General features: G+C 40.2%; 1 protein-coding gene and 1 long non-coding RNA gene across 2 annotated transcripts in view; both read right to left on the bottom strand.

Moving 5' to 3' along the window:
- Nucleotides 1-7,211, bottom strand: part of THBS4 (thrombospondin 4) — a 49,632-nt gene extending 42,421 nt beyond the window's left edge. Inside the window, exons 1-2 of the mRNA XM_006775476.2 lie at nt 7,145-7,211; nt 950-1,153 (exon numbers count right to left, since the gene is read on the bottom strand). Coding sequence (XP_006775539.1) covers nt 950-968 — 19 coding nt within the window. The 5' untranslated portion in view covers nt 969-1,153; nt 7,145-7,211. The remainder of the gene's footprint in view (nt 1-949; nt 1,154-7,144) is intronic.
- A 549-nt stretch (nt 7,212-7,760) lies between these two features.
- LOC107184962 lies at nt 7,761-12,752 on the bottom strand. The gene is made up of 3 exons (XR_001515871.1): nt 12,073-12,752; nt 11,888-11,985; nt 7,761-8,359 (listed from the first exon to the last, which is right to left on the bottom strand). It is a non-coding gene; the product is annotated as an uncharacterized LOC107184962 (long non-coding RNA).
- Nucleotides 12,753-13,065: the final 313 nt, after the last annotated feature.

Genomic DNA, 13,065 nt, shown 5'->3' with positions numbered 1-13,065 from the left:
GGAAAGAGATGAAAAAGTAGTGACCTTATTCTTTGAGAGTAATTTTTTAGTGCTTGTAGTAACTCATTTTTGACAGTAAAACATTTGACAGTAAAGGGACCAAACAGATGAGAGGTCTGTGTAAATTGGCATGAAACAGTGGAAAAGAGCAGTTTATGTAGTTTTACTGGCTGAGGTATAGTCGCTTCATCAAGTCCAGGAAGGTGCTTGCAGAGCTAGGAGTTAGGTCTGCTAAGCCACATGCTTCCAAGGGAACAAACAAATGGTTATGCATTGAATATTTGTGTCCCCCCAAATCCACATCTTGTAGCCCTACCCCAATGTGATGGTATTAGGAAGTGGGATTTGGGGAGATAAATGGATTTAGACAAGTCGTGAGAGTAGGGCCCCCATGATGGCATTAGTGTCCTTTTTAGGAGAAGAAGACAAAAAGCTCACTCTCTCCCAGTGGCATGCAATGAGGAAGGGTCATAAGAGGACACAGTGAGAAGGTGGCGGTCTACAAGCCAGGACCCAGGTTCCCTAACCTGGAACCAAAGCTGCTGGCACCTTGATCTTGAACTTTCAAGCCTCTAGAACTGTGAGAAATAAATGTCTGTTGTTCAAGCCACCCAGGCTATGGTGTTTGTTATAAGCAGCCAGAGCTGACTAAGATAATGGCCTAACTGTCCTGGCTCTTGTCTCTTCCAGAACTGGATCCAGAATAACAAGAGGGACAATATCAGAAGGCATTTTGGCCACAAGCAATTCTTCATTCTTTTTCCCAACATCAGCTCGCTCTCTCTGTATAGGTAAATGTACAATGAGAAGAATTTGGTATTGAAAACAAATAGTGGATGAGAAAAAAAAAAAAAACTGTACAAGGGAACCATCTTAAGAAAAGTAGACCTCAAATCCTGGAATAGAAAAAGAGGATTTTTAAGAAAATGATTTCTGCAAACGTGCTTACCTTTGTTTAAGCGTCCCATCACAGTAAATTCAAAATATTTGCTGTTGTCAGTTGAAGAGTAAAGGCCGAAGATGGTGGCTGAGCTCTTAGTCTGCAGTTTGAAGGTGGAGATCACGTAGAGCTCATTCAGGGTGGGGTCGGTCAGGATTGGCCGCAGGGCACCTGGGTTCAGCCTCTGGCTGGAGGATGGAAGAAGGTCAAAGACTGGGGAGAATGGAGAGAAAGAGATAATCAGTGAAATATTTAACTTTGGGGCAAACACCTTTTTTTGAGGGGGGACAAACGGACAGAAAGCTATAAAGTAATGTAAACGAATGTGGTCATTTTCCACATTGCCAAACTCCCCAGGTCTTATCACTCTTACAGTGGCTGGCCATTTGGAACCAGAAGAGAGATAGCACAGTATTTATCACTAGGTTATAACCTCCAAGAGAAGACTAAGTTTGCAAGTCCCAAGTGCATTTGGCTGAAGAAGTGGCTCTGAAAATGCCCACTCGGCAAAGCACTGGAGGCTTCAAGTACAAGGGAACAGGTGAGAGCATCCAAGTCATTGCTTTTCTTAGGTCCCCACCTAGTGAATTTCTGGAGTCCTTGGGGTTCCTCACGCATCTCCTGGACCAGAGCCAAGTGTATTTTCCTGGCCAGTGACAAATGACACAGGGGATGCAGCAGAAAGCATGGATGTGGTGGGAGATAAGTGTCAGAAAAATGGTTTGCTTCCTTTGTGCGACTTAAGTTCCCTTCAAGCACATACAGTTCTCCAATATGTCTGTTAAAAAATCCCAATGCAGAAACAAGACAAGGTGGTCTCTATTTCCTAACTGTTACCTGACTGATAGAGTTGGTTTACAAAAACTAGATTAAGTTGCTTTTGTTCACACCAGCAGCACTTTCTCTCCTACTTTTTAATACTTAAAGGTATGAGAGAGTACATCTAGAGTTATTTAAAAGGCAATGGCCAAATTTGGGTCTAACTCACTATAAGTTACTTAGTATTTCTGTTGTTTTATGCAAATATTTTTTTTATTATTATTTTTTTAATTTTTTATTACAAAGGATATTACATATGTGTCCATCCCCCCCCCTGTTTTATGCAAATATTGTTTGAACAGCTCCATAGCTGTCTCCTGGATACAATAATCTGGTTACTAAAAGTGTAGTACTATTCATAATTATAAATAGCTCTTAAAATCAATAATCATCTTTATAGAAAAATGGGCAAAAATCATGAAAAATCAATTTACAGAAAAAGAGTTACAATGGCAAATAATTATATACGTAAATGTTCACATGTTTAACTAATGATGAAGGAATGGCTAACTTAATAATACTTTCACTAAATTGCATAAACAATGAATACGATAATACCTAACTGTTGATGAGGGTTCAGGAAGTGGAAACTCATATACTGGTGGGTAAGATCTCATTGGTATAACTATTCTGAAGACAGTTTACATAACAGTATCAAAGGCCCTAAGACATATATGCTGTTTGATTTAGGAATTCTACTCACATAAATTATCCTAAGGAAATAAAGGATAGCATGGTAAATTACTTAGGTACAAAGATATTCACCACCAGTAGTAATTCTAGAATTTCTGTGAAGGAAGAATTATGTCAAAATTCAATGAAAGAGGTGAGAAACTGGAGGCTCTGTGGCACAGCACTTTGTTATGAAAACAGTGTCCTTAGCGGAGAAAGAAGGGCTCAACAGCGATTAAGTCATCCTATGGCATTGCAATTGTTTGACAATTCATTATTTGTGGGTTTTTAAAAAATATATTTTTATTGATTTCAGAGAGGAAGGGAGAGGGAGAAAGAGATAGAAGCATCCATGATGAGAATCATCTATTGGCTGCCGACTGCAGGGATCAAGCCCAAGCAGCCTGGGCATGTTCCTGGACCCCAACTGGGAATTCTGGTTCATAGGTCTACACTCAACCACTGAGCCACACTGGCTGGGCTGTCATTATTTGTAATATCAAAATACTGGGAACAATTTATCTTAGAGCCCTGGATAAATACATTTTGGCCCTTTCAAAAAGTGGAATACTATGTATTAAAAAAGGAAGTGCAGCTGACTACTTATAGACATGGCAAGATGTTTATGAGTAAGTGGAAAAAAGAGATTATAAAACTATACATATAAGAGGGTCCCATTTGAAATATATATTTGGATAGAAAAAGATTTGAAAGACAACACAACAAAATACTAACATGAATAGTAGCTGTCTCTGTGTTGTACAGTTATAAATATTTAAATTTCCTTCTGTTTACCCAGTCCCTGCCCCCATTTTTTATTTTAACAGTGAACAGGTATTGCATTAGTAATAAGAAAAAAGAAATAAAAGTTATAAAACCAACAGGCAAAAAAACAACTTAAGAATGTCTACTCTTGCTATTAATGAGCCTAACTACCATGGTATGAAAATTGAATTCATACATACTAATAAGATTAACAAGGTTAGCTCAGAGGAGGAAGGAGATAAGCAAATGTCTACTCTTGCTTCCTTTTTCCCTTTTAATTTTTGGAAAATTTAGGGAAAAAAGAAAGAATGTCTACTCTTTTAAAAAAACAACCTGTCTTCAGACTGAATCTGTATTGCTTCTTTCACAGGTACGAAGAACCTTACACAATAATGAATTTACTACTAGACATGTAGGAAAGCATAATATCTATTATGTTCCCCCTAGCACTCCACTTTCCCCAAACACGAAGACTTCTACTATACTTCAAAAGAGAAAAAGAAATTTTTAAACTTGCAGAGAATGGAAATGTTACATTTCCACCAGCGAGGGCAATATGGCAATATGTTTAAAAGTTCTTTCCAGGACAAGGCATCTTTGGAAAAGGGATATGTGTTTAAAGTGAGAGAACTGCATTCATAACTAAACTCAAGAACTCCTGATTCTTGTTTTGACTATGATCACTTCCATCATTTAGCTCAAGCTAAATTTGCCGACTTCAATCTGTTTGGTTTGTCTAATCCACTGGCTTCTCTCTCAAGAGGCAGAGTTGGAATTAGTTGGTAATGAATTTGGAGAGTGTTTTGAAAAGGAAATGAGATATATAATTTTCTTTTAATGTTATTACATTTTAGTAATAGCACCAGGATCTAAGCACAACCTTCTAGTGTTAGAGGTGAAATTACTGCTATCAATGAGCCTAACTACCATGGTATGAAAACTGAATTCATACATACTAATAGGATTAATAAGGTTAGCTCAGAGGACGAAGGAGATAAGCAAATCATCCATTTGAGCTGATAATTGCAAGAATGATTAACTCAATAAAAGAATCTATCAGAAACTTGACTTAATCAGATAATCTACAGCAACTACATTAACCAGATAATTTAGAAAGTACAGCCTAATTTCAAGTCTCCACAATACTGGTAGCTTTCTCTAAGGATAAGCAAAATCCGTATTGGTAGCACACTAGGAAGTTATGTGTTCAAATGTCAAAAATTCACACAACACAAAATACTATACCCATAAATTCAAACCTGCCTAATCATGTCTGCAATAAGAAAACTTGAAATATGTGAAAAAGCAGCTTTTCTGACACCAAAAAGGTTGTGGGTTCAATTCTTGGTCAGAGCACATACCTAGGTTGTGGGTTTGATCTTAGGTTAGAGTGTATAGAGGAGGCAACTGATAGATGTTTCTCACATCAACATTTCTTTTTCTCTTTCTCTCTCCTCCTTGTTCCTCTCTGTCTAAAATCAATAAACATAACCTTGGGTGAGGATTTAAAATAAACTAACTTTCTCATAAAAAATAGATTCTTCACAGCAAAGGAAATTTATCAACAAAATGAAATGGCAACTTATTAAATGGGAGAACATATTGCAAATCATGTATCTGACAAGGAGTTAATATCCAAAATATATAAAGGACTCATGCAAAAAACAAAACAACCCAATCCGATTTAACAATGGGCAGAAAATCAAAGAAGATATACAGATGGTCAATGGGTATATGTGAAGATGCTCAACGTTAGTAATCAAATGCAAATCAAAACCATAATGAGCTATCACTTCACACCTGTTAGAAAGGCTAATTAAAAAATAAGAAACAGTTGGTGAGGACATGGAGCAAAGGGAAGCCTATGCACCATCGGTGGAAATGTAACTTGGTGCAGGTTGAAGGTTCCTCAAATTTAAAAATAGAACTACTGCCCTAACCCATTTGGCTCAGTGGAGAGAGCGTCGGCCTGTGGACTGAAAGGTCCCAGGTTCGATTCCAGTCAAGGGCCTGTACCTTGGTTGCGGGCACATCCCCAGAAGGAGGTGTGCAGGAGGCAGCTGATTGATGTTTCTAATTCTGCATCCCTCTCCCTTCCGCTCTGTAATAAATCAATAAAATATATTTGAAAAAAAAATAAAAATAGAACTACCATATGATTCAGCTTCTCTACTTCTGGGTACTTATCTAAAAACGAACACAAAAGCACTAACTTGAAAAGATATACGCACTCCCATGTGCATTGCAGCATTATTTACAATAGTTGAGATATAGAAACAACCTAAGTATCACAGATGGATGAATGGATACAGAAAATATGGTGTACAGATACAATGGAATGTTATTCAACCATAAAAAGGATGAAATCTTCCCATTTGTGACAACATAGGTGGACCTAGAGGGCATTATACTAAGTGAAATAAATCAGACAAAGACAAATACTGTATGATCTCACTTATATGTGGGATCTAAAAAAATGAAAACCCAAGCTCTTAGATACTGAACAGATTTGTGGTTGCCAGAGGTCAGGGTTGGGGGAGGAGGGAACCAAAAGGTAAAAACTTCCAGTTATAAAACAGACAAGTCCTGGGGATGTAATGTACAGCATGGTGACTACAGCTAATAATACTGCACCACATGTTTGAAAGCTACTAAGGGAGTAGATTTTAAAAGTTCTCATCACAAGAAAAAAAATGGTAATTATGTATGGTGATAGGTATTAAGTAGCCTTATTGTGGTGATCATTTTTCAATATTACAATTTTTGAATATACACCTGAAATTAATATATGTCAATTATACTTCAATTTTTTTAATGAAAACAAAACTTTTTCTTACCTTCTTAGAAGCAAGGTCACAATGAATAAATATTATAGACTATAGCATTTCAAAAATATCAATGCAAACTAAAAGCAGTACAGTACCTCCTGAAACCACAATCCTGGTTGCCTGATCCGGTATCAAAATGCGTTATTTGGTGAAATGCAGAGTTCAAGTGGGTGATGACTGCAATGCAGGGGAAGGGATTTGCGAGTGCCCTCACAGGCGTTCTTCATTCTAGCTTAGTGAGGAGTAAGTTTTAATTGTGTCTCTTCCAGCTGTATTTCCTTAATCAGTAATAAATAACCCAGGGCACCAATTTCAAACAGATGAAGGTCATCACCTAAGATCTTTTCTTGCTAAAACAGTTTCTTCCCTTCGTCCTTTACAAAAAATCTGTTAAAGCTTAAATGCTTTCTGCCTAATGGTTATTTTCACCCCATCTCACACAGAGGTTTGAGGTTTATCCAGATGTCTTTTCAATTATTGTATTTATTGAATGTTTACTTCTTCATAGAGAAAGATGGATTTCTCAGCCCTTCCTGTTCTGTTTATCTCAGGAATCAAGAGACAAGCCAACCCCCTAAGGAGGTTTTGGGGTCCAAGCAAAGTTAGAGCAAAAAAAAAAAAAAAAAAAAAAAAAAAAAGGCGAGTGGCAGGGCAAATGGAATAACGCTGCGCGTTTCTTCAGGACATAGGTCTCAGACTGGGTGAACATCGCTCTGGCCCCACGAAGGATTTAGGGTGCAAGGGAGAGGGAGGGCCAGCTGGACTGAGACTCAGGGGACAGAACCCGGGTTTCACCCCACTCCGGGCGGGGTATGTTAGAGGTCTGGGGCCATGTGGTGGGTCAGCTTTGAAGAAAACCCCACGCTTTTGCATAGACTGAAAATAAGGTTTGGAACCCCCCCGCCCCCAAACTATTGTTTAAGGAATTGATTTCATCGTTGGATAATGGAGTCTCAGAAATACTATACACAGAATGCTTTGACTCAGGCCCCAGAGGGACAGAGAGGTGCCCCGCGAGGCCCGGGGAGCCACGCCGCCAAGCTGGTCCCTCCACTCGCCCAAGCGGAGCGCGGGACGGCGGGCTCCGCAAACGAAGGGTCTGGGGCTCGAGCCCACTTACCCTGGGGCGCCTGGGCGCCGGCCCCCAGCCAGGGCTGCAGGGCCAGGTGCAGCAGGAGCAGGGCGGCTCCTTTTATAAAGGCTTGGGGCGGCCCCCTTGGCTGGGATCCCCCTTCGCCGGGAAGAGGGGGCGGCCGGAGCGAGGAGCAGGGCGGCAGAGAGGGAGGCGTGAGTGTGGAGAAGCCCAGAAGCCCGGGACCTTCTGGGCTCTCTGCTGGGCGTGGAGGCGCCTGGGACCCCCAGGGGTTTAGAGGGGGAGCAAGGATGGGCAGCAGGGACCTGGAGGGAGGCGTTAGAGCACGGGTGGAGATGAAGGGGGAGAAAGGGGAGAAAGGAGGAAGAAAGGACACTGACGCCTAGTTTGGGGCACCATCAGGCCCCCACCTCCTGTCCTCCTTTTGTTTGAGAACATCCTTTGGACAGACTTTTTAAGGCTCATCTTGGTTTCCCTTCTGAACGAACCCTGAAGGCTCTCCAGCAACTCTCTCCTAAAGTGGTCCAGAGAGCAATTGGTTTCTTTCGTTTGTTCAGGCTTTTTTTGAATACCTCAAATGTTGAACATTTTTCTCATCAAGTTTTGAGACCTGAACAGTGAACGTTTGAAAGTTTTTGCGTTTTTGATGGAAACAGAACACCTCTCAAAGAATCCATTCAGACAGAACCATTTCCAGGACGATGGTGCTTTCTGGAGAATTTATTTTCAATTCAATTTCTATCTGCCCACTTCACCCTCCCAAAAGATCCCTCGTGAGAGTTTAAAGGTAGGGGAGTAGGACTTGAAAGAGAGGGAAGGAACATAAGAAATTAGTTTTCCTTCTAGGCAAAGCTCTCCAAAATAATGTGAATTAACTAGAATAAAAAAAAATTCAGAACAATGGCAAACTTTTCCCTCCAAAACCATCTTGACGAATGGAGAAGATCCAGCAAAGTATTTCTATCCCTACCTTTATGTCTCAAATAATTTCTTTCAAAGTTTAAGAAGCTCTCTGCCACAAACAGGAAGATTAACTCACCAGCTTATTTCCAAACTGTGCAGGAGTAACCTCTCGCCAATTATGATTCTACTTACAGCTAATGACCTGGAGATTTCCCAGCTATTTCCAGAGCTCTTTTCCATTTGAAGTCTAACGTAATTCAAATCCAGGTTTCATTTAATGCCACATTACACAGAAGTCACTGTATGGAATGAGCCACCGCATGTCTACATAGGAGAGCACTGAGGAGATAGAGGGTGTGCATGTTTCTAACAAACCCAAAACTCTCATTAAACTTCTTTAATATACTTTATTAAAAACTGTGCAAACATTCCTTAGAAAAATAACCAGAAATACAATTGTGAGGACATTTGTTACAAATAGTAACTATGCCTACCAAACTTGAACTCCAGAGAGCGTTTTGACAATTAGCATTTCTTAAAGTAACTACTCTCCTTCATTAAACAATACAAAATCCTTCCACATGGCAGTTCCTGCAATGTCCAGTGATAATAATGATGATTGAGCCAGGAAAACCCCCAATTTAGTGCCAGATGTCTGAATGTATTTGCTATGAAAGTATGATGCAGAGTGCAATGAAATAATGAGATATAAAGCAAATTTGCAAAATGTGCTAAAATTCTATTCATTTGGAGTTTCAAATTTGAGCTAATTTGATTTGAATTGGTTTGAAGTTAATCTAAGGGGGAAAAGGTTTATAAGCAAATGAATAATATTACTTGAATTCCTCGGGGCATGTTTAACCTAACTGAAAGATCTAACACATGAAAGGTTTTAGTAGTTAACTGTCACCAGGAAAATTAGTACTGCTAATTACAAATGAGCCCTAAAGCAGCTGATCTGGATATCTGCAGTTTTCTTCAGTCTTAAATGTAAAAATTATGTGGGTTTGCTATCCAATCATTGACAAAAGTGTTGTGTTAGAAAGAATATTTTTCCATCAGGCATGAAAGCTTAATTATAACTTTTTTCTCATTAATGTAATCAACTATCCATCAAATAATTACTATGTGTCCATTCATTCATTAATTCAACAAATATTTATTGACAACCTTCTAGACCAGTGGTTCTCAACCTTGGCTGCACATTAGAATCACCTGGGAATCTTTTTAAAATCCTGATTTCTGGGTCTCATAAAATCAGGATTTTAAAAAGATTCCCAGATGATTCTAATGTGCAGCCAAGGTTGAGAACCACTGTTCTAGACTGTGCCCTGCATAGAAAGATGGATGAGACAGTTCTTGTTTTCCAGCTCATAGTCTACTCAGACAAGCAGGTGATATAAAAAATATGATAAAGCTGTCATAGACATATGTCCTAAGAAACAAGGAAATGCTGAGAAGAAAGCAGCTTATAGGTAGAGAGATTTAGAAAAGGCTTCCTAGAAGAGCTGCCTTTTCATCTGGGCCGTGAAGGACGAGGAGACATTCTCCATGTGACAAAGTACAGGGAGAACATTGCAAGCAGAGAGAATGCATGTTATGTGCGAGACTAAGGAGGGAGATGTCAAGATACCTGTCCTGATGTCTGGGGTTCTGACCTGGGCAGCTTGGCATGTTGTAGTGCTGTTCCGTGAGATATGAGGGGGAGGTGATGATTTGGCTTGGCCATGTTGAGTTTAAGGCATCATCAACACATTCAAATGGAGCTGTCCATTAGGCATTTAGTTACATGGGAGAGAGGTGTATAGGTGTGGGCACCATTAATTTATAGGTAGCAACTAAAGCCATAGAGATAGATGAGACTAATTGAGAAGAGTGTGTAAGATGAGGGAAGAACACTGAGGCACACTGACATTCAGAGACCAGTCAATAAGGAGAAGTCAGCAATAAAGATGGAAAGATGGAAAAGAAAATCAACAAAGTACAGCGTCTGGGAGGCCTGGCGAATATTATCAACACTGTGGAGAGGTCAAACAAGATAAGAGGTAAAAACCGTGCTTGGGTAGTCAGCACAGAAGTCATTGGTGACTGTTGAAAGTGGGTTGATGGAGCAGTGTGGATGAAAGAAAAGCAGAATACTGCCATTTGAGGAATGAGGACGATAGGATAGGAAGTGGAGATAGTAAGGTTAATAATAAAGTGAAATAACTTTCAAGAAGCTTGCCTGTGAAGTGGAAGGTGAAGATAGGCCAGGAACTACTAGGAGAGACATGAACATATTTTGATGTAGATAGATTAGGGCTGCCAAGGAGGGAATAGTTGATATGTGCTTTTTCTTAATCAAGGGGCACTAAAAGTATTTTGTGTTTTCCTCTAATAGTTTTGCATTTTATGTGTCACATCACCCCTCTAACAATATAAGCTTTACAAAATGAAGGTTGTCTGATTAAGACAGTAACAGAATTCCCACCCTAGGGGGGTTTTTGTTTTTTTTTTTAATATATTTTTTATTGATTAAGGTATTACATATGTGTCCTTATCCCTACGTTACCCCCTACCCACCCTAGGGTTTATTATCTCCTATAACATGCAGTCCAGAGAGTTGTAGTAGTAGTTCAGTGAATTAACAATGTTATGCATCTATGTCAGCTTTTGGACTCCCCTTGAGGTGCAAGGTGGCTGCTGCAGCTCCAAACATCATCTCTTTACATGACAGCATCCAAAAGTAGAAAACAAGGAAAGGGTCAGGTTTCTGCTCTTGTTCTCTCTCTCTCTCTCTCTCTCTCTCTCTCTCTCTCTCTCTCTCTCTCCCTGCCTCCCTTCACAGAGCAAACCCATTCCTAGAAACACCCAAACAGACTTCTCCTCAGGTCACAGTGGGTCACAGACATACCCACATTTTGTCTGCCAGGGAGGATTGGGAAAGTGAGGACTGATGCTTTCAGCTTCTATTGTGGGACTGGACTGGACTAGGAAGGAAGGGGGAGAAGAGAATGGAGAACTGACTGTGCCAACATGGTCAGCCATAGGCTCTGTGTTTTGCACTTTATTAGTGCCCACCACAGTGCTGGGTGCTTACAGGTGGGGCTTTGGCATTCTATGTGAGGTTTATAGGGAGAAAAAAAACAATAGGTGAAGGTAGATGAGAGTGATGTACTGGTAAATCAGAATAGGAGGTGAGTGTGAGGAAAAATTTGATAGCTTGGCTGCGTGACTCAGTGGTTGAGTGTTGACCTATGAACCAAAAGGTTCAATTCCTGGTCAGGGTACAGGCCCAGGTTGTGGGATTGATCCCCAGTGTGGGGCATGTAGGAGGCAGCCAATCAATGATTCTCTCTCATCATTGATGTTCCTCTCTCTCTCTGAAATCAATAAAAATATATTTAAAAGAAATTAACAGACTTAGGGGAAGTGGATTGGCAAAAAGAGATAATTAACTTCAATTTCAATGGGTTTAATATAAAGAATATACTTAATATATAAAATGTTCTGGACTAGGGATTGGCCCATTGTGGCACACAGGCCAAATCTGGCCCACTCACTGCCTATTTCTGCAGAGTCAGCAAGCTAGCAATAGTTTCTACATTTTTAAATGGTTGGAAAAATATGTTTTTAAAGTATAATTTTTGACATGTTGAAATTATGTAAAATTCCAGTTTTAAGGTCTGTCAGTAGGTTTTATTGGAACACAGCCATGTTCACTGGCTATTTTTGTGACATAACCACCAAGTTGAATGTTTGCAACCGAAACCGTATGGCCTGAGAAGGCCTAGAATGTTAACTCTATGGCTCTTTGCAGACAAAGTTGCTGACCCCTATTCTAGACCGTACATTTTCTGGCAATCCTACCCGTTATGTTAGACTTACTCATGAGGCAGAAAAGCAGATGGGAAGAGGAAGCAAACACCAGTGGACTCCTTCGTTGCTGATACTTCATTCCTTACCCTCCTGACTTGTACTCAGACCTATGATTTGAAGGGCACAAGTCATTACAGTTTTATCATACATGTAAATTAAAAATCCAACCTATACAATTCTCAGAAAGAGATTACCTTACGGAGTTCTGGCATGTCCCTTCATAAAAGTAATTCCGAGCGTGGATATGGTTGCTAGTGATTCGATTATTTTCATTGCTGCAGTCAAAGATTGACAGCAGGTAAGGAAAATAGGCATGACAAATCCAATAAAGTAAAAGTTTTAGCAGAAAAAACAGAGGTGAGGAAACACAGCAGAGGAACTGGGAGAGAGAAAGGGGGTGAGGAAGGATTTTGGGAGGGAAGGTGGGAAGCAGTATAGGATCCCTCAAGGACAAGCTTATTTCATCCAGGGGGACTGAGTGATCATTCCTGTTAAAGTACCCGTCAGAGTCCCATGCCCCATTTAATACTTTTACCTTTCACCCCGCCCCTATCCCCACACTCCCTGGAATATAAGCTCTCATTTCCCAGGGCCCTCTGAGTGGAGCTCCATGTCCATTGCAACTCCCTAAAGTTGGCTGTGGGGTCATAGGCTGTGGTGCTAGTCCTTCGAGGGCTACTGTTCGTCTTATCTTGGTCACAGCAGCAAGCTTTCAACATTGTCTGCAAATCTGAAAGTGTGGCAGCTAAAATCAGGAGCCTGCAGTCTTGCCCTAGCATACTTCATCAGCTAGTCTTTTCATTTTCATTTGTACAACATAACTTACTTATACATATGGGTCTGAACACACATTCATGCATGCATATATGTGCATGTACATGCATAAGCACACAGGCGCACACACCATCTTTTTTTTTTATTTAAAAGAGAGTGAAACTTTTTAAAAAATATACTTTTATATTTTAAAGAGGAAGGGACAGAGAGAGAGAGAAAGAGAGAGAGAGAGAGAGAGAGAGAGAGAAACATCAATAATAAGAGACAATCATTGATCAGCTGCCTTCTGCATGCCCCTTACTGGAGATCGAGTCTGCAACCTGAGCATGTGCCCTTGACTGGAATGGAACCTGGGACCCTGCAGTCCACAGGCCGATGCTCTATCCACTGAGTCAAACTAGCTAGGGCCACCC

The sequence above is a fragment of the Myotis davidii genome, unplaced genomic scaffold, assembly GCF_000327345.1.
Source record: "Myotis davidii unplaced genomic scaffold, ASM32734v1 scaffold44, whole genome shotgun sequence".
Classification (NCBI taxonomy): domain Eukaryota; kingdom Metazoa; phylum Chordata; class Mammalia; order Chiroptera; family Vespertilionidae; genus Myotis; species Myotis davidii.
The sequence above is the reverse complement of the archived record's forward strand: the minus strand, read 5'-3'. Positions and strand labels throughout refer to the sequence as shown.